Source organism: Gopherus evgoodei, chromosome 7 (assembly GCF_007399415.2).
Source record: "Gopherus evgoodei ecotype Sinaloan lineage chromosome 7, rGopEvg1_v1.p, whole genome shotgun sequence".
Taxonomy (NCBI): Eukaryota; Metazoa; Chordata; order Testudines; family Testudinidae; genus Gopherus; species Gopherus evgoodei.
In genome coordinates this window covers 115819816-115839567 of record NC_044328.1, presented here as the reverse complement: position 1 = coordinate 115839567, position 19752 = coordinate 115819816, and the positions used below count along the sequence as shown (strand labels likewise).

Below are 19752 nucleotides of genomic sequence, written 5' to 3'. Positions count from 1 at the left end.
GATTACTGTTGCATCTGCCCTCCCTGGGAAGAAAGCACTCAAAGTGCAAAGGGATTGTCACTGTTAATGCTTCTCCAGTGTGCTGGTGGGGAAGTTTTCAGAAAGTGGTACAGCTGGCACGATTCTACTGTCTCCTAGCAGCCTATCCATAGTTTCTGAATCCAGTTCTCTTGCATACCATTTGGCACATTGCCATGATGTCAGTGGAGCAGCTGAAAAATCATTTTAAATAATGGAAACTGCTAATTCTTGTTCTCTATGTAAAATTGGGGCTAGGGGAATAGTATTAAAACACGGTTAGAAGCAGCTTTGTCAAATGAAAAATGAATTTAGATGGCTGTGGCTTGAGTAAACACTACCTTCTATAGGTTTATAAGAAATAGACCTAAGTTACCAATGTGTATAAATGCAAGTGTATTGGAGACTGAATATAAACCTGTGTACCACAGTGGTAATATGTTGAAGGTCAAAGGGTAAGGTACGTTGAGTTATGTCACTTTCTGTAGAGGATGCAACTTCTTCTTAGTGTATGTGCAACGTGTCTCAGGTGACACATGACCAGGATTCATCACCAAATGTGGTCTGTTGGTTGAATCATTAGCTTCCCGAGCCTGGGCACGACATAACGGTCATCCATGCCCCCCCGAGGATGCAAATGTCCTGTGCTATCTTGTTATCTTTGTTTCATTAGAGTGATACTTTGCAGCACAAAGAGCAACCAAGAAAGCTTGAAAGAGCGGATTTTGGTTACAACCATATGTTTTTCACTTAGTCCTGCCCACCACTATGCTTTTCAAGATGAAGGAAAAGGAAGGCATTAAAAAAAAAACAGCTTTATTTGATAGTAACAGTACATCGCTGTTTTGTCTCTGTAATGTTGCTGTAGAGTGACATCCCACTTATGGATTTCAAACATCACATAATTTGACTGTATTTCTGCATCCTGCAGAAAAGTGTTTTTGAAGGCCAGGATGGTGTGTGTAGGTATGAAATTCTGCCAGAAGGGGGAATTAGCCTGATCTGGATTACTTCATGTAAGAAGGCAGCAAAAAATAAGGCTTTTAATTCAAAGGTTAGCAAACATTCTGTTGTTCTAGAAGGCAAATACATTTAGGAAATAACCAGTCTGCAGAATTAGACACTTTTATTTGTTGAAGTTGTGGCTATAGATTTTTTTTCCCCCCTGAATTACTGTATCTTGCTATAAAAAGTGGTGTATTCCTGATGGTGCACTAAAGGAGATTGACCCTGGACATATGCTGTTCTTCCAATTGATAGATCGAAGAGTTTAAAGTCTATTGCTTGCTCTTTCATATGCTACCATCCACTACTACTCACTCTTGGCTTTCTGCTTCGACTCAAGGAGATTCAGGGAAATAAGGCAGGCGTTGTCGCATTAATTTGTTGCACTCAGAGAACCATTAGGCACTTTGTTCACTTAATAGTTGGACAAAGAAGCTAAAAGAAAATTGACTGACACTTAAACGTTACCTCTAGACTTTTGCCACACCTCTGAATTCTGCATATGGTACTATCCATGTTGCATGATGCTATGGCTCATGTTTTTCATGAACACCTTCTCAGCCATCACAAGCCCAGGGACCCCAAAACCTGCACTATGCAATGTACCTTGGCAAGAAGATCTTACCGTTAGCAGGAGAAAAAAAATGTTACGGAGCAGAATTGTCTCCTGTGTTAGGAGCAGAATATGCAACCAATGCGCTGTGCTGTTAGCTGCAAAAGGCAGGACTACATAAAAAAACAGTGCAGCTCCTGAAACCTGTGTGATGGGGTTGGCCAGAAGCTGTGAGGGAAATGATCAGTTTAGTCATGTATTTTGAGCATTTGCAAATTGCCCTTTCAAGGAAGGTGGAAACAATGCCAGCAAAGAAAAGAAAATTCTCTCCAAGGCTATTGATGATTAAAATGTTGGTGCTGACCTTGTTGTTTATTCTCTGAGATAGCTAAAAATGTAGTTTTGATACCTTCCCTTCCCCTTTGTAGACGAGAAAAGAGAAACTAAGGCTATATCTACACAACTGCTTATGTGGGCAAAACTATGTTGGTTAGGGGTGTGGGGGAAACCTCTTCCACCCCCCGCCAGGCAACATAAATTTTGCCGGCATAAGTGGTAGTGTGGACACAGCTATGTCGGCAGGAGAGCTTCTCCTGCTGACATATCCACCACTGCTCATTTGAGGTAGTTTAATTATGTCAATGGGAGAGCTCTCTCCTGTCAGCATGGAGCCGCTATATGAGAGCTGTTACAGCAGCTCAGCTGCCTAGGTACAGCTATGCTGCTGTAAGGTCTCTAGTGTAGCCTAACAGAAGTTATCCAAGTCTTCTGTAATGTTTAAACCAGGGGTCAGCAACTTTTCAGAAGTGCTGTGCCGAGTCTTGATTTATTCACTCTCATTTAAGGTTTCGCGTGCTGGAAATACATTTTTAACGTTTTTAGAAGGTCTCTTTCTATAAGTCTAATATATAATTAAACTATTGTTGTATGTAATATAAACAAGGTTTTTAAAATGTTTAAGAAGTTTAATTTAAAAATAAACTAAAATGCAGATCTTATCAGTTTAGTGCAGTGGTTCTTAACCTGGGATGCATGCACCCCCTTGGGGTGTGAGACGCCCTTTCTGGGGGTGCGAGACTTTTTTTTAGAAGGTAAATCCTTGAAAACACAAATTAAGCACAGGCACATAAGTGCAACAACTTTGTTTCATCAAACCTATGTATTAACATTATACATGTTTTAACGATGCCTGTAATATACAAACAAAGTTCTTAGGTTTTCAATTTTTTAAACTAATTGTAGTGTAATTTTTTATAAGGGCTGCAGAGTGCTGGGACCAGGCCAGGAGCAGAGACCTGGGCTGTCTGCTGGTACCCCAGATCGACAGGAGGGCTGAGCAGGGCCGGAGACCCGGACCCTGGCTGGCAGGGGGCTGGGCGGCTGGAACCCTAGACCAGCAGTGAGGTGGGCGGGTCCGGAGGCTGGTATCCCAGGCCGAGTGGGGCCGATGGCCAGGACCCTGGCTGGGAAGGGGCCGACGACTGGAACCCCAGACCGGCAGCGGGCCGAGCAGGGCCAGCGGACAGAACCCCAGACTGGCGGGGAGTTGAGCGGCAGAGCTGCTGCCAGTCTGAGGTTCAATTTGCCAGCTCCTGCCAGCCAGGGTCCTGGCTGCTGGCCCTGCTCAGCCTACTGCCGGACAGGGGTTCCGTTCACCCAGGCCAGCAGCCGGCTGGGCAGGGCCAGCAGCCGGAACCCCGGCTGTCATCAGCGTGCCAGTAAATATTGGCTCGTCTGCTGCCTTGGGCATGCATGCCACAGGTTGCCAACCCCTGATTTAAACAAACAAAACACTAAGAAATCCCTTGGTTTTTTAAATGGGAAGAATTTTTTCCATTGGTAAGTAACTCTATCTTAATATTGCACCTCCCTTGTCCAGTAGAATTTATGCCATTTTGTGCAATAGTGTCAGTGTTTGGCAGTCCAGGATGCATGATGCATCTTAGACTTTTAGTGCTCACTCTTGTGAAGTGCTCAGTGCCTTGTCTGGGATGCCAGGCACCCCCTGGCAGCTTCTTACAGGAGCAAGCCCCTGGTAACCTCATAGCCCACATCAGAAGATGATGATAGTGCATTGGTTAGATTGACAAGACTCCAAGGGACCACTGTAGTCATCTAGTCTCTCCTATATATGGAGATATATCATATCTATCTCATAGAGCTGGAAGGGACCCTGAAAGGTCATTGAGTCCAGCCCCCTGCCTTCACTAACAGGACCCAGTACTGATTTTTGCCCCAGATCCCTAAGTGGCCCCATCAAGGATTGAGCTCAGAACCCTGGGTTTAGTAGGCCAATGCTCAAACCACTGAGCTATCCCTCCCCGCTCTTGTATAACACAGGCCATGGGTCTTCCCTGAATTAATTCCTGTTTGATCTAGAGAAGCATTTAATTTTTTTTTTCAAAACTGTACTTTAATAAAAACATGGCTTAGACTCCGGCAGCCTGGGAGGAATGCCTTCTGGCCCCTGCTTGGCAGCCCTTGCTTCCGTTCATGGTTTCTGAACATTTGTTCTTCCCATTTGCAATCCACTCTAGTAAAACTGGCGCGTTCACATTTCTGTTATCCAGCTGTCTGACTTTTTTTTGAAAGATACAACATGGGTCTGGTTTTTTTTTTCCTGGCTTTTAGCTTTTACTTGCCTTATTTGGTAAAGCATTGCTTTTAGCTGTTCCTGGAAGGGCCTATTTAACTAGTTTAGGGACTATTTTCCACTTTCGTTTTTGATCTCTAAAGCTATAGAACTTATTTCAGCTGCAGCGAGGACAGAATTAAAGTCCTCATCGCTGTGAACCGGGGGTGCTGTGGATTATGGGAGTGCTTGGTATGAAGACCTTCTAAGTGTATACCACACTACTTCGGCTGACACCACACAGCAGGGCTGATCTTTACAGTCAATACTTTTTAATGTAAACTTCTTTGTGCACTTTGGATGGAACACAAGTTTTGTTTTTTAGCTCTGAAACTACATAATGGAGGGGGCTGGCCCAGTCTTAGTTACTTGCATGTTCTAATGGACTCTTGGGTGCTCCATTCCTGAGAAGGGAAGTGGCTTGCGCCCTTAAATGATCTTGGACATATCTGAGCAGCAGCATCTGATAGGTTTCAGCAGGAGTATTTTCTCATGCTCAGCCAAAAGAATGCTGGTTGGTGGAGAGATTTTTCAGAGAGATAGTTGGGCCTCCATGAAGGCTGTGGAAAACTCAAGCAGAGAATTGGCTGGGGATCAGGGGTCGGGTGAAGGGCAAAGCACTACTTCTTTTTTGTTTTTTCTACCTGTTGCTTTCCCAAGTTTAACACACAGCCCATTTTAGACTGGAGGTGCTAGTTTTGCTCCTTGTATGGAAGCATAGCACGGCAAAGTTCAGCAGCATTATTGTATTCCACTCACCTCCGGGCTATTGTCTTCTAAAATCAAGCCAAGACTGTCCGCATCTGGTATGTTTCCTCCTCTGCACTGCTGGCATCTGTCAAACGATGATGCTTGACTCTGTCCAAGATTATAGGATATATCATCTTTTTATCATAAACTTGTTGACATCTGTGTTGCACATACATCTTGCCGGATGTTGTATTCTCCACCCTGTGAAGCATCAGGTACCGTCTGTGGTGTTGGTAGTGTAACTTCTTAGGACTGAAAGTCCTTTGTGGGCTGTGTGGAGGAGAGAAGAAGTGGTGGTACAGGAGAAGTGACGTGGTTACCTTTAAAGAAGAAGTAGGAAGGCCTTAAGCCACAAGTGTGAGGGACAGCACAGCCATGGAGAGGTGAAGGTTTTGTTTCGTGGGACACAATGAGGGGCACTTTAAACAACTCGTATGGAAGGATGTCGTGCACCACAGTCATGTTAGACTTAGCAGTTATTAATGCATCTGATTCAGTTTCATCTTCTCTTAGGAAGTTCCTTTTTTTCCTCCTTATTTCCATAATAATATGAGATGTTTGAGTTCTCTCTGTTTCTTTTTATTTTGTTGTAATGGCCAAATTCGTATTTTAAAAACAGAACTATTACGCTACTTGTTGGAAATATTGGCCTTTGGTTTTCCACTATTCTTTTAGTAGTCGTGGCCCATCTTAGTTTCTCTCAACAAAGGACTCTTAAATAGAAACAATTTTTATTACTGTGCTCAGTCACTTCAGCTCTGACCATCAATAACATAAGGAGACTCTCTTTAAACTGCCTGAAAGGGACATGCTGTTAGGCTGCAGTTGAGATTTGATCTACTTTTTCTTAATGTTCTTATAACCTCTGTGTAACAGCCCCCCTTTCCTCATCCAGAATAAACCCTCCCACTTCAGTGCTATGTTTTTTAATTAAAGAATTCAATGCCAGCACTGGTGAGCCAAATCTCTGCAGCAGAAGAGCAAGCAAAGTGGGGGAAGTAAAATTTAGTAAAGAATGAAATGTGAAACTGAAATCCAGGGGGCCAGACAGTGAAAATTTCAAGTGAAGTAAGTAAACTAATTGGTTAATGCCCCTCCCTGTCAATAATCGGCCCCCCCCCCCGCCCCAAACCCTACAGTATGGATTGAACAAAAGACCTCCAAGGTGGTGAGAAAAGAATGTGCTCACCACAGCCTTGGTGCGGGAGGGTCCTTGTCCAGTTGACCAGAAGAAAAGGGGTGTTGCCCTATAAGTCCCCCCACACACACACACACGGACAAGAGAGGGATTTGGGAGAAGTTCACAGGGATGGGCAGGAAGCAACTGGTGCCAGGTCGGGGAGGGTCATTGCTCCTCCTGCTGACCAGAGGAATGGAGAGAGGGGGTTATTTATAGCCTATCTCATAGAACTGGAAGGGACCCCGAAAGGTCACCGAGTCCAGGCCCCTGCCTTCATTAGCAGGACCAAGTACTATACAGCCCCCAAGAAGCCCTCTTTTATAGGGACTGGGCCACAGCACCTACCCACCCATGAAATTTACACCAGGAGCAGGTTTTCTCATGACCACTGTGGACATTACATGAATCTCCTTTTACCTTGGAGGCTGGGAAGGAATTTTTCACTCACTGCCAGATTATCTGAGTGAGGGTGGGGTCGTATTTTTTCTCCTCACCTTCCCCATAGCAGATCTGGAACCCTGTGGGGTGGGACAGTTAGGTCATACTGTTGTGACTTGTGATAGATGTCCAATGCATATTCTCCTTATGTGGGGGATATGGTTACTAGATCAAATGAACAGGAAAAAGATTTGAAGGAAAGTATCCTGTAAGAGAATTGAGGAAGGGGAAGTTGGAACTCCTATGTCTGGAACAGCAGGGAGCTGACCACCCACCCCCTTTTATAGCCCCTTTTCCCTTTATGCAAGGGGAGGGTGGCGAGGTCCCAACAATGGGATGGCTGGGACCAGGTTGGGGATTATGTGTAAATGAAAAAGATGGTAACCTGCATCATAAGATTTATTGCTGGTTACTCCCAGATATTGTAAATGAATAAAGCTGTGGTCTAATTAAACCACATCCATTGCATCTTGTCCTTCTTTTATTGTGACTGGCCAGTGTTCCAAAGTTCATATTTAAGACTGGTGTCTTGTGCCTTGGAATGGCCTAGTTTATGAAAATGGTTACATATCAGCCTTCTTGACTGCCTAGGTAATGAAGGGCAACCTGAATTGTGAAATGGCCATGTCATGGTATAATCCCCACTCTGAACCTTAGCGTCCAAAAGATGGGGTACCAGCATGAATTCCTCTAAGCTCAATTTCCAGCTTAGTACTTGTAGTGCTGCCACCAACCAGGAATTCCAGTGCCTGGTACACTCTGGTCCCCCCAAAACCTTGCCCAGGGACCCCCAAGACCCAGTCCCACTGGATCTTAACACAAAGAAAGTAAACCCTTTCCCTCACCGTTGCCTCTCCCGGACTTCCCTCCTGGGGTTACCCTGGAAGATCACTGTGATTCAAACTCCTTGAATCTCAAAACAGAGAGGAAAATTCACCTTCCCCACTTCTCCTCTCTCCCCCTCCCAGACTCTCCCTGAGGGAGAAAATAATCCTAACACACAGAGAGAAAATTAGCCTTTTTCTCCCCCTCCCTCTGTCCTTTCTCTCCACCAATTCCCTGGTGGATCCAGACCCAGTCCCCTGGGGTCTCACCAGAATAAAAAAAAATCAGGTTCTTAACCAAGAAAAGCTTTTAATTAAAGAAAGAAAAAACAGTAAAAATTATCTTTGTAGATTTAAGATGGAATATGTTACAGGGTCTTTCAGCTATAGACACTGGGAATACCCTCCCAGCCTAAGGATACAAGTACAAATTAAAATCCTTTCAGCAAAATACAAATTTGAACTGCTTCCAGCCAAATACATATTTGGAAATAAAGAAAACAAACATAAGCCTAACTCGCCTTATCACCTAGTACATACTATTTTGAGTCTATAAGAACCTGTATCAGGGAGATTGGAGAGAAACCTGCTTGCACATCTGGTCACTCTCAGAACCCAGAGAGAACAACAACCAAAAACTAACAAGGCACACAAAAACTTCCCTCCCTCAAGATTGGAAAGTATCCTTTCCCCTGATTGGTCCTCTGCTCAGGTGACAGCCAGGCTCACTGATTTTGTTAACCTTTTACAGGCAAAAGAGAGAGAAAGTACTTCTGTTCTATTAACTCCTACTATCTGTTTATGACAGGCTGAGTTAAGGTGATGACAGGTGATGAAAACCAAGGAAAGTCTGTTAAAGTACGTGAAGTTGTGAACTCTGTCCATGAAACATCTACTATGTGATTCCTTGTTTTGCCAAAAACATACGTTGTTGATACGTTTTGATTAGGTATTTCAATGAATAATTTAGCTTAGTGAACAAACACAAAAACTGTAGGTTGTTGTTTGAGCAATTTATGGACGGGAGGAGACACCAAATTAGTCATTGTGAATTAGTCTTTTGGTTTTTGGTATTAATAGCCATCTTTGTTCCTCACTTGCATTGGGCATTAGAAGGATCTGTGGTAGTATTTTGCTTGACTTCCCAGATCTCTGAAGCTGGGGGGTTAACTTCAATCACTTTGACTGTTCTAATTTGATTTTGTGTAAACTAACTCCCACTGTTCAGTCTATGTTCTTAAGGGTATCTGGAATACTCATCATAACATCGTTTGTACTGGTTCTCAAAAAGCAACATGCTGTGTTTTTGTTTCTTTATATAGCTTATATTCCTCACTATGAAGTCACAGTCTTAGATGACTTTGCTGTTTCTCAGTGTCCCTTTCGGTCCTACCTCTTGAAAACTGGTTACTCTTGAGTCTGATTCTCTGTCAAGTTTTTCAAGTATGAATCAAGTATGTAGCCATGTTAGTCTGTATCCTCAAAAACAGCGAGGAGTCTGGTGGCACCGTAAAGACAGATTTATTTGGGCATAAGCTTTCATGGGTTAAAAACCTACTAAATCAGATGCATGGAGTGAAAATTACAGAAGTGGATTTTTTACCCACGGAACATTACCCAAATAAATCTGTTAGTCTTTAAGGCGCCACCGGACTCCTCTGGTTTTTTTTGTTTTCATTTTTTTCAAGTATGAATAGATCAGTACTTGTTCTCCCTTCTACTGACATTGCATCTGCTTATGTGTCTGGAGCTGCACGAATCACCTTCATCCCCCCCATCCTTCTCTTGTGATGGGACTCCAAGCTGTTTGCCTTTTTCTGTCCATGTTTTCTTTTGGGGCTGGTTTGAGTTCTTTCACCTCACGCTGTATCTCAGGTTACTAAATGATCCTCTGTCTTGTCAAAGCAGAAACCAGTTAGCTGCTTGTGTGCGTCATGGCCTTTATTCATAAGTAAAAAATATTTACCCACAATCTGCACTCAACTGCCTTGGGTTCTTCAGTAGACGTTTATTTTCATAGTTAGTTCACAATGTCTCTTTTGTTGGAATCAGATTAGGGCCAAGGCCTTTGGCTAGCACTGTTTTGCAGTGCCCTGTTGCTGAGCTAACTTAGCGAGCATCCCAGGCTAGTATCTAGTATCTTCTAATCACTGACAGTTTACCACTTACCAACCATGTCCCAGGTGTGTCAAATTTCCTTATGGTCTGAACTGAGTCTGCTGCTGCCTTGCTCGTTTGAGCTCCAATACACCATCCAACAAAATTGTTAACAGTCTGGCTTCTACACTGGTAAGACTTCAAAAAAATTAGGAGGCACCTTCCATGAGCATAAACTGTGGCAGAGGAGAAATTACATGAGGCTGGTTGTCTAGTGTCTCCTAGGTGTCCACTGTGGGCGGTTATCTCTGGCTTAGTTGTACGAAACAATTGAAATGTGTCCAGGACATCCTTTATACAGTCTGTCAGTTGAACTGTGGTGAAGAGGGGTGTATGTTGCTGAGATGTATTACTGAGTGGTTTCCTTTATTTTAAAAGATCGAATTGAGAGCTCTGAAGCCATGCAAGATACTTGGATGCTACATGCTGTTAAATAACATGGTTTTCGGAGCAGCATAAACACCTCATATATATTGTCATGTAATTAATGTAGCACTATTGAATTCTGAACGTTGGGTGATCTGGCAGTGACAAGGGGAATTAACCTGCAGGTCCTCTGTGATGGGTTAGATCACAGAACCCCCCTTGGGAGCTGCCACTTGATGTGCCAAGACTACTTCTGCTCCTGTTTTCCCTGCCAGCTCAGGACTCCAGCACCCTATCTTGCTGAGCCAGACACTCCTGTCCGCTCCAACAAAGACCCAGGGTCTGAATTACTTGCCCCAAAGCCGCAGGTTTACTTGAAAGCAGCTAACAGAAGTGCGCTTGTCTTAAGCACTCAGATGCCCAACTCCCAATGGGGTCTAAACCCAAACAAATCCGTTTTACCCTGTATAAAGCTTATGCAGGGTAAACTCATAAATTGTTCACCCCCTATAACACTGATAGAGAGAGATGCACAGTTGTTTGCTCCAAAGGTATTAATACATACTCTGAGTTAATTAATAAGTAAAAAGTGATTTCATTAAATACAGAAAGTAGAAGTTAAGTGGCTCCAAGTAGTAACAGACAGAACAAAGTAAGTCACCAAGCGAAATAAATTAAAACACACAAATTTATGTCTAATCAAACTAAATACAGATAATCTCACCCTCAGAGATGCTTCAGTAAATTTTTTCTTAGACTGGACACCTTCCAGGCCTGGGCACAATTCTTTCCCCAGTACAGCTCTTGTACCAGCTTAGGTGGTAGCTAGGGGATTCTTCATGATGGCTCCTCTCCCCACTTTCTTCTGTTCCACCCCTTTATATATCTTTTGCATAACGCGAGACTCCTTTATCTCTCGCTGGGTTTCCACCCCCCCTCACTGGAAAAGCACCAGGTTAAAGATAGATTCCTGTTCAGGTGCCATGGTCACATATCACTGCAAGACTTCATTGCCCACTTGCCAGCACGCAGGTATACAGGAAGACTGACAGGTAAAACACACTCATCTGCAGACAATGGTCCTGGTTAATGGGAGTCATCAAGATTCCAAACCACCATTAATGGCCACACTTTGTATAATTACACTAGGCCCTCAGAGTTATATTTCATATTTCTAGTTTCAGCTACAAGAGTGGTACGTGTATACAAATAGGATGATCACACTCAGTAGATTATAAGCTTTGTAATGATACCTTACAAGAGACCTTTTGCAGGAAGCACATCGTTACATTATATCACTCATTAGCATATTTTTATAAAACCATATAGACTGCACAACGTCACTTCCTCATCATTTAGAATATAAATATGCTTCCACTAGCCTGTTTGTAAATTTTTTCAAGCTATTGCCTTGCCATTAGTGGCCTGGGATGCTGAGCATTTATTTTATTTATTTATTATTTTAATGCCTGCCAGGAAGAAAACATTTTTGAAATGTTTTGATGTCACCTTATTTGATAGAAAAGTTTGTTTTGGGGCATGCAACCTCAAACCAGCAAAAAGGCACGTTTTCCCTTGACAAAGACAGTAATTCTTTCAGTGGAAGCAGATGTTTTTTCTGCATGGAAATCCATAAAAGATTAATACTTTGCATTTTTCTATAGCCCATTTTATGCTAAGTTCTCTGAAGGTCCTTGACTGATATAGAGTCATTTCAAGTCTAGCAGGGCACAGGTATAGAAGTAGACAATGTGGTAATCAGGCCTGGGGTTTTTCAGAAGATGGAACTGATCTGAGGGTGAGTAAGTTTTGATCATTTGTTCTTAATGCTCCACTGCTTGAAAAGACTTTGCTTTCACTCAGAAGTCTTCATTCAGTGTTGAACATAAATCTATTTTTTTATCCGTTGATATGCTGTATATATATTTAAGTTATGAAAATTTCACAGGCATGTAGTTTTGAGCCTGTACACTTGCTTTCTGATTTGTCAACTTAAATTTTTCTACCTTTTCCTTTTTAAAGCTTCTTTTTTCCTTTAAAAAGACAAATTTACATTTCTTTCAGTAATAGCTAGAGTGAATAAATTCTGGCCTCAGGAACTGAAGAGGGTGAAGGGGAACTGTTAAAATTCACTAGGGAACTATTAATTTTCTTTTAATTTTAGTAACTCTCCATAATAGGAGTTCAATTGATGTTTATCAAGAAATGAGGAAACAGCTATGTTGGTATGAAATGCTCAGCAATTTTGTATCTGACTTACTCAAGTATTTCATATTTCATAGATTTCCTGTTTGAAAGACTTTTGAGATATATAATTTTTTTTTTTTGAGGGGAAGGAATAGTTTTTAGTTGCAGTCATTTTTGGAGGGTATCCATTGGTACATAAAGGATCTTAGGAAACACTTTCCTTTTGTCTTGGTCAAACTGTTCTGGGTGCTGTACTTCAAAATAATCAAGCAAACAATTAACAAAAATATGTTTTGTTAAACATATTTTAAAAACCTAAAGTGGTTGTGGCCACTGCAAAAATGGTAAGAGAGGTAGTAAATATATACCCAGCCTAAATATATACCCAGACTAAAATATTTCCATAATCTTCATGGAAGGGACATAGACGGAAACCCAGGGGAGCAGAATCCATGCCATTTGGGCCCACTAGCACTAAAACCTGACTGGTCCTTTACTGCCTGCCCTGGTTCCATGCCATTCCCAAAAGCAGACAGCATGTCCTTTGCGTGCTGCCTCCACCTCCATCGCTGACTCTGCAGCTCCCATTGGCCAGGAACTGTGGCCAGTGGGAGCTGCAAGGGTGATGCTTGTAGGCACGGGCAGCGCATGGAGACTCCCTGTTCCTCGCAGGGTTGTGCTGGTCGCTTATGGGAGCAGCAGAGGGCCAGGGCAGGCAGGGAGCCTGCCTTAGCCCCGAAGTGCCGCTGCCCGAGGTATGTGCCTCCTGGCCAGAGCCTACATCCTGCACCCTCTCCTGCACCCCTACCGCAGCCCAGATCCCCCTCCTGCACCCAAACTTCCTCCCAGAGCCCTCATCCCCACCCATGCCCCAGCCTGGTGAAATTGAGTGAAGGTGGGGAGGGTGAGCGAAGGAGTGAGTGGGATGGGGCCTCAGGGCAGTGGGTGGGGCAAGCATGCTTGGGTTTGTGTGATTAGATAATTGGCAACCCTAGCTCAAGTGGATGAGGTCTACATGGTGGATCCAAGGTTCTAGCGCTGCTGATGAGCCATTTGGGTGGCAGCATGATGTCATGTGATTCAATTTGTTTTCCTTTGCTTTTTCAAAGGTGCAAAAAATTCCTAAGTTTTAAAAAAAAAATTAAGGCTCAAAGTCAAGCACTCAGAAGTTAGGAAATGCCAGAATTAAGGTTGCCTGTGCAACCTTACTTGGGTCTCTTTGTGCATATACATTAAGACAGTCTCTAATTACATGATCACATATTACTTTTTCTCTTGGTATGATGGGTGGCCATCTGGCCATTGCCAAAAGGAGGTTGACAAGGCGCACCTGCAACTCTGTGGGGCCAGGGATGGAGTCTGCCAGGATCAGGAGGTGTGGGAAAAATTCAACTAGGACCTCAGTAACAGGTGCTGGAGGAGGGGCTGCAACCTGATGCACTCTATTTAGATATGCATTAGGGTCTCCTTGGAACATGCGTAGTGAATGAAGTAGGGGATTGCAGGAAGAGAAAAGGATGGTCTCCTGTTTAAGACAGTTGAATGCTGTCCTGGGGAACTGGATTCTATCCTTGCCTCTGACAATCAGTTGTTGTGTGATGCTAGTCAGGTTGCTTAAATCAGTTGTTTCAGAGGTAGTTGCAAATTGTACGGTCCTCATTTTCTGAGTTTCTGACTTGAGACTCTGTAGCCTGATTTGCAGAAGTGCTGAACGCTCACAACTGCAACTAAAATCAACGGGAGCTGTTCTCTGAACATATGAAGTGCTATATAATGCTGAATATTCACTGAAAAATCAGATCCTAGGAAGTTCAGACTGGACACGCAAATTTAGTGAATTTTTTTTATCTTTAATCTCTCTTGCCTCCTTTCCACATGTATAAAATGAAGACGATGATGTGAAAATAAATACATATTTGGGAAGAATTCAGATACTATGAGTGCTACTGAAAGGCCCGTTAGGAAATGAATAATTCTGTTTTCAGAGCAGACATGGATTAATATGCCTAAAATTTTAGCAACACACTAAACAAGGAGAAAATAAAATACTGAATACCTGCTCATTAAATAAGTGCTGTCCTTTCTGAGCACTGAATGAGGCAGGGCTCCCAAGAGGCAGCGGGGAGGAAATAGAATATGGTCATGTAATTAAAACTATTGTGGTGCATATGAACAAAGGGGAGAAGTGACTTAAGGTTGCACAGATGACCTTAATTCTGATATTTCCTAACTTTTGAGTGCTTGATTTTGCAACCTTATTGCTCTTTTAACATTTTGGTGTGTATTTATATTTATCACTAAGGCTAGCAGAGTAATCTAATGAGAGGACGTCAATATCTGGGAATGGTCATATCATTTTTTGGGGACATCGCTAAATGTGGGGGAAAGCATCACCAGAGACTGCAACAATGCAGAACTCTCTCACCCATCGCCATTGCAGTGTTGGTATCCACTGTGAAGGAATTTTTGGATATGAAGAATTTTTACCCTCAGTCCCTGGAAAACCATAATCTTGCTGCTTCAACCTCTTAATTAATGTCTCCCCTTCCACTGAGTCAATTACAATATCTTTGTTTTAGTCACCAAGACAGGAAACTAACAGGTTCGGTTACTTAATAGAAGACTTTTTTTTTTTCAGAATGACTCAAAGTATGATAAAAATTTATCCAAGGGGAAAGAGGCCTTTCTGTGGCAGGAAACTGGGAACTTCTGCTAAGGATTCTGTTGTGACTTCTGCCAATAACTCAGGTTGTGTCCACGTCTGGAGCTGGGGTGTGCTTCCTAGCTTGCATAGGCGTACTCATGTTAGCTTTGATGTGAGCCTGCATGCTAAAAATAGTGGTGTAGCCATGGCAGCATAGGTAGCAGCAGCAGTGGCAGGTGGTATCAGCCCTGAGGACGTCCCATAGGCTTCAAGTGGGTTTTCACTCAGGGTGGCTTGCATCGTACCACCACTGCCCATGCTATAGTATGGCTACCCTACTGTTTTTAGCATGCTAGCTCAGATGAGAAGTAGTGTGGCTATATCTACATGAGCTGGGAATCCTACCTCTAGCTCATAGTGTAGACGGCTCTTTGTGCCTCCATTTGTGGACCTTTTAAAATGGATAGAATTGTCTGCCTTTCAGGAGTGTTGAGGTTTTAATTCTTTGACAAGTGTTTTGAGATCTTTGTTCCACTAACACTTGTTCTGTAATGGATTGCATTGTGTTGAATAGTGCCACAATCAAACTGCTCTTCTGTACTGTTAGCCATGACTGATATACAGTTAGGAGGTAGAAGGTTTATAGGCTCATGTAGTTTAGAGATCCCAGGGCCATACAATCCATTAAGGTCAGGGTGTAATCACTGGATAAGATACATCCATATTAGAATGATTTTGTATTTGGCTGGTGGTCGGCAGATAAAGCTATGTTTACCTCAAGCACTTAAGAATTAGATTTCACAAAACAAATATTCAAATAAGAGGGTCAAGTGCTTTTAATGTTTGCTTTAGATTTCTAGCTTTTTAAATAGAGACAGTGTGGGCAAACTATTTTGCATTATTTTTCCCCTCCAGTGCATCATGTGTTTTCTATTTCAGTGGTCAAGGTCAAATGTTTCTTTTAAGAAACAGAAAACACTACCAGGGGATTTATTTTGCTGACATCCATTTTAAAGTTCAGCTTGACTTCAAAATACAACACTTCTGGCTTCAGAACTGCACTTACTCTGTGACTAAAGACAGTGTGTGATTAATGCTGTGCAATAGTGTGTGTTAAATGCTGGCACTGTGTGAACTGGTGGCTTAAGCAGAAATAGAAATTCTTATTACAGGTGTGTTGCTTACAATGCATAGTTTTAGCTGAAAGTACCAACTTACAATGGCTTTTAAATCCTGTTATCTGCTGTCAATCTCCGTGAATCATTTTTCTGTAAATTAAAAATGTAACACTCAGGGAAAGAACATAACCTGAAAGCTTCGGGCACACTGCATTTCTCACATTTGTTATGCATCTGAAGACTATGAATCAATAGTTAAGTGGCCTTATGAATTGATGTACTTGAGTCCTTTCTAGTGCCTATATCAGCGCATATCCCCAAATCAGCTCAATACGACTCTACTTCATTTCTTATTCTAATGAACCACCATTTGGCCCGCCTAGTGTGTATTTGAGTTCCAGCCTAGTTCTGAAAATTGGGTTCATTGTGTAGCCTTCCACTTGTGCTACTAGTTCTGTGTGTTTCTTGACGTTTCCTATTAATTTCATCCAGGTGTTGTATCTGCAGTGGCTATAAAAGATCTCAAATTAAGTTAAATGACTAAACTTGCAGTTGGTTTGTCTTCTTTCTCCAGGGGATTAGCTCATGTATTCCATTAGGTTTCCTTGTGGAAATAGACTACAGTCTACAGAATAGACTCTGAGGGCTTGGCTACACTGGAGAGTTGCGCTAGTGGTGGGTTTACAGCGCCGCAACTTAGTAACTGTCCACACCTGCAGGGCACATCCAGCACTGCAACTCCCTGGCTGCAGTGCTGGCTGTACACCTGGTCTGCTTGGGGTGTAATGATTGCAGCGCTGGTGATGCAGTGCTGCTCATCAAGTGTGGCCACCAAAAGCGCTGTTATTGGCCTCCAGGGTATTAGGAGATATCCCAGAATGCCTGCTCACAACAAACCGGAAGAATGGCTGAACTCTGAGCTCCCCGAAGCTACTTATCTAAAAAACAAACACAGCTGCTCTTTGCTCCAGCGAGCGAGCAGAGGCAGAGGAATTGCTTTGGAATGTTCACAGCTGTTTGCTTGAGGAGAGAGGGGAGTCAGTGTTGAGCCACTGCTTATGTGGTCTGAAGGCTATTTAGGAGTGCATAATTTGCATTTAGTGAATAAGAGAGGGGTGGGGGAAGGAGTCAAAACTTTTAAAATGATTGAAGGTAGGTGCTGTGTATCTTCCAGTCCTTAGAATTTGCAAGGCAGGGAGCTAAGAACAGTGTCAGTTCCAAAAATCCACTCTCTCTGTCTCCCTCACGCTCCCTGTCGCACTCCACCCCACCCCCCTGTTTTGAAAAGCACGTTGCAGCCACTTGAACGCTGGGATAGCTGTCCACAATGCACCACTCCCAACAGCGCTGCAAATGCTGCAAATGTGGCCACACTGCAGCACTGGTAGCTGTCAATGTGGCCATACTGCAGCGCTTTCCCTGCACAGCTGTACGAATACAGCTGTAACTCCCAGCGCTGTACAACTGTAAGTGTAGCCATACCCTCAGATGGGTATTCCCTTAACTATCTAGCTTTCCAGTTCCATTACTCTTCTGTATAAATACAATGGTTGCCTTTAAAATCGTTATATAACTAGCAGCCTCAAATTTTATTTCCACATAATTGCCAAAGAGATGCCTGGAACAGCTGTCTTTGCATTTGGCTATTAAACTTCTGTTACTTTACTTCAGGCACTAAATTTGAATAGCTTAATTTAATTTTTGCAGTGTCAGTTGCTAAGCAACTGACGAGAAAAAAGTGCAGCTAATTTAGTTCTTTTACTGATCAGTTAGCATCTCATTAATATAGAAACTTATTTGTAACATGGCTAATCAGCTGTCATACCCAGTTTTTGCAAGGCAAAATGTTTTCTAAACAGTGTCTAGGAAATTAATAAAAGAGACTTCTCCTGTATGATCCAGAAGTTTCTTGCTTTGGTGCTCAGGTACCGGTGCTTCACTAGGAATGTTATACTCGGAACATCCAGACTGACACACACTTTTTTCCATGCCGTGGTCAAGAAGACAAGGCAGGGGACCGAATCTGCTTGGCTCTGCTGCTGGCGTGCTGTGACACCTTGGAAATGTCATTTTACTTGTCTTTGCCTCAGTTGCCCAAGCTGTGCAGTACAGATAATGAAACTTATCCATTGTTGGAAAGCATTTTTTGATCTAAGGATCAAAAGCCCTGTTACAGAGAGGAGGTGGTGTTATTGATGTTGTGAATGTTGAAGTATGGTAGCATTTTTGACAGAAATTGGTTAAGTTTCAGCTTTCACTTGTCTTGCTTTACAAGTCTGGCAGCACCATTTTTTTTTTTAAACCATTCATGGGGCAACATTGCTGTCACCCAAAAAGCATCGCAGTCTGAGATTTAGAGCTTTCCTGGAATCTGTTTTGTAAACCTTTCCCTGTAGCTAAAATGTTTGGACAATATTAAAAGTAAAAAGGGGGAAAAATGGACAATTCTGAACGGCTAAAGCAGTCTCTATATTTTTGCAGATTGCCTGTTTAAGCTATGCCCTATGAACCGGTACTCTGCACAGAAGCAGTTCTGGAAAGCAGCAAAACCAGGAGCTAACAGCACTACAGATGCAGTGTTACTCAATAAACTACATGTAAGTATTAATGTTGGTAGGCTGCAGTGAAGTCACTGGAGCTGTGGTAATTTACACCACCTGAGGATCTGGCCCATTAAGTTGGGTGGGACTGCTCATAGAATCATAGGGTTGGGAGGGACCTCAAGAGGTCATCTAGTCCAACCCCCCCTGTTCAAAGCAGGACCAATCACCAGATTTTTACCCCAGTTCCCCAAGTGATCCCCTCAAGGACTGAACTCACAACCCTAGGTTTAGCAGGCCAATGCTCAAACCACTGAGCTATCCCTCCGCCCCATGAGTATTGCTACAGAAGATTGAGATCCAGTCCCCTGTGTTGTTAGGCCCTAGATTTCATCTCCCATATGTATTTGCAAACTATCTGTGATGGCTGCTCATATTGAAACAAGCTTGCATGTGTATTCAGCAGTTAAAACCTGGTAAGAGAACAGTTCTCAGTTTTAAATTTCTAAGAAATTGCTTTGAGTAATTTACCTACTGTATGTTGACAGCATCCGCTTTAGTGCTAAATAAACTTTATTTACCTTAAAATTATATGGCTGGAGCACTTCACGTTAAAATTACAAGTCCAAATATTTTTAGTCTATCAAAGCCCGTGTTAAGCCTACAGTACTCTAAACTATAAAGCACCCCTGGAGGAAAATATCACTTGCAGAAAGCCATGTGGTGGCCCTACTCCTTTGTTACACAAAGACCAAGTGTTTGCCTCAATTTTTTCTTAAAGTTATGATTTTTACTTTATGCTTATAAAGTTGTTTGTAGAGTTAATACTTTGTTTAGTTTGGGAGTGGGGTGGGATAATTGTAATCACAAGAGTAGCAGTCAACTGTAAGCATAAAGTAACAAATGCTGCTGATCACTTTGTGGGCTTTAGAAAAATAAACAAATAGATGGTATGTCCTAAACTGTCAGTAGTGTAGAGGGAGAGAAAACCCTTGCAATGGTGCTAGGTAACTGTGGGCTGTCACTTCTTTGTGCCATAACTGATTTTCTTTCTTTAATATAATCAATTCAGATACTTAAGCCCTGATTCTATTCTTTTGAAACAAGCCAAAGTCCTGTTGTGGTCAGTCTCAATTCACCTGTCGAGTGAACTGGGATAGTCTCTCAATAATAAATCGCAGTGAAAAAACATTTACACAGTAAATAGCCAAATTTTACTATTCCAGTATAAAGAAAGAAAGATTTAATGGCTCACTTTGAATTACCATTACATGCTGGGTAAAAGTACAGGCCATAAACAGAATTGTCATCTTTTTAAACCCACTCAGTTTCACTGAAGT

General features: G+C 42.5%; 1 protein-coding gene across 1 annotated transcript in view; it reads left to right on the top strand.

Annotated features, from left to right (window-relative positions):
• The window catches only part of ITPR1 (inositol 1,4,5-trisphosphate receptor type 1), a 309353-nt gene that overhangs the window by 58187 nt on the left and 231414 nt on the right, over positions 1-19752 (top strand). Inside the window, 1 exon segment of the mRNA XM_030568211.1 lies at positions 18354-18469. Coding sequence (XP_030424071.1) covers positions 18354-18469 — 116 coding nt within the window.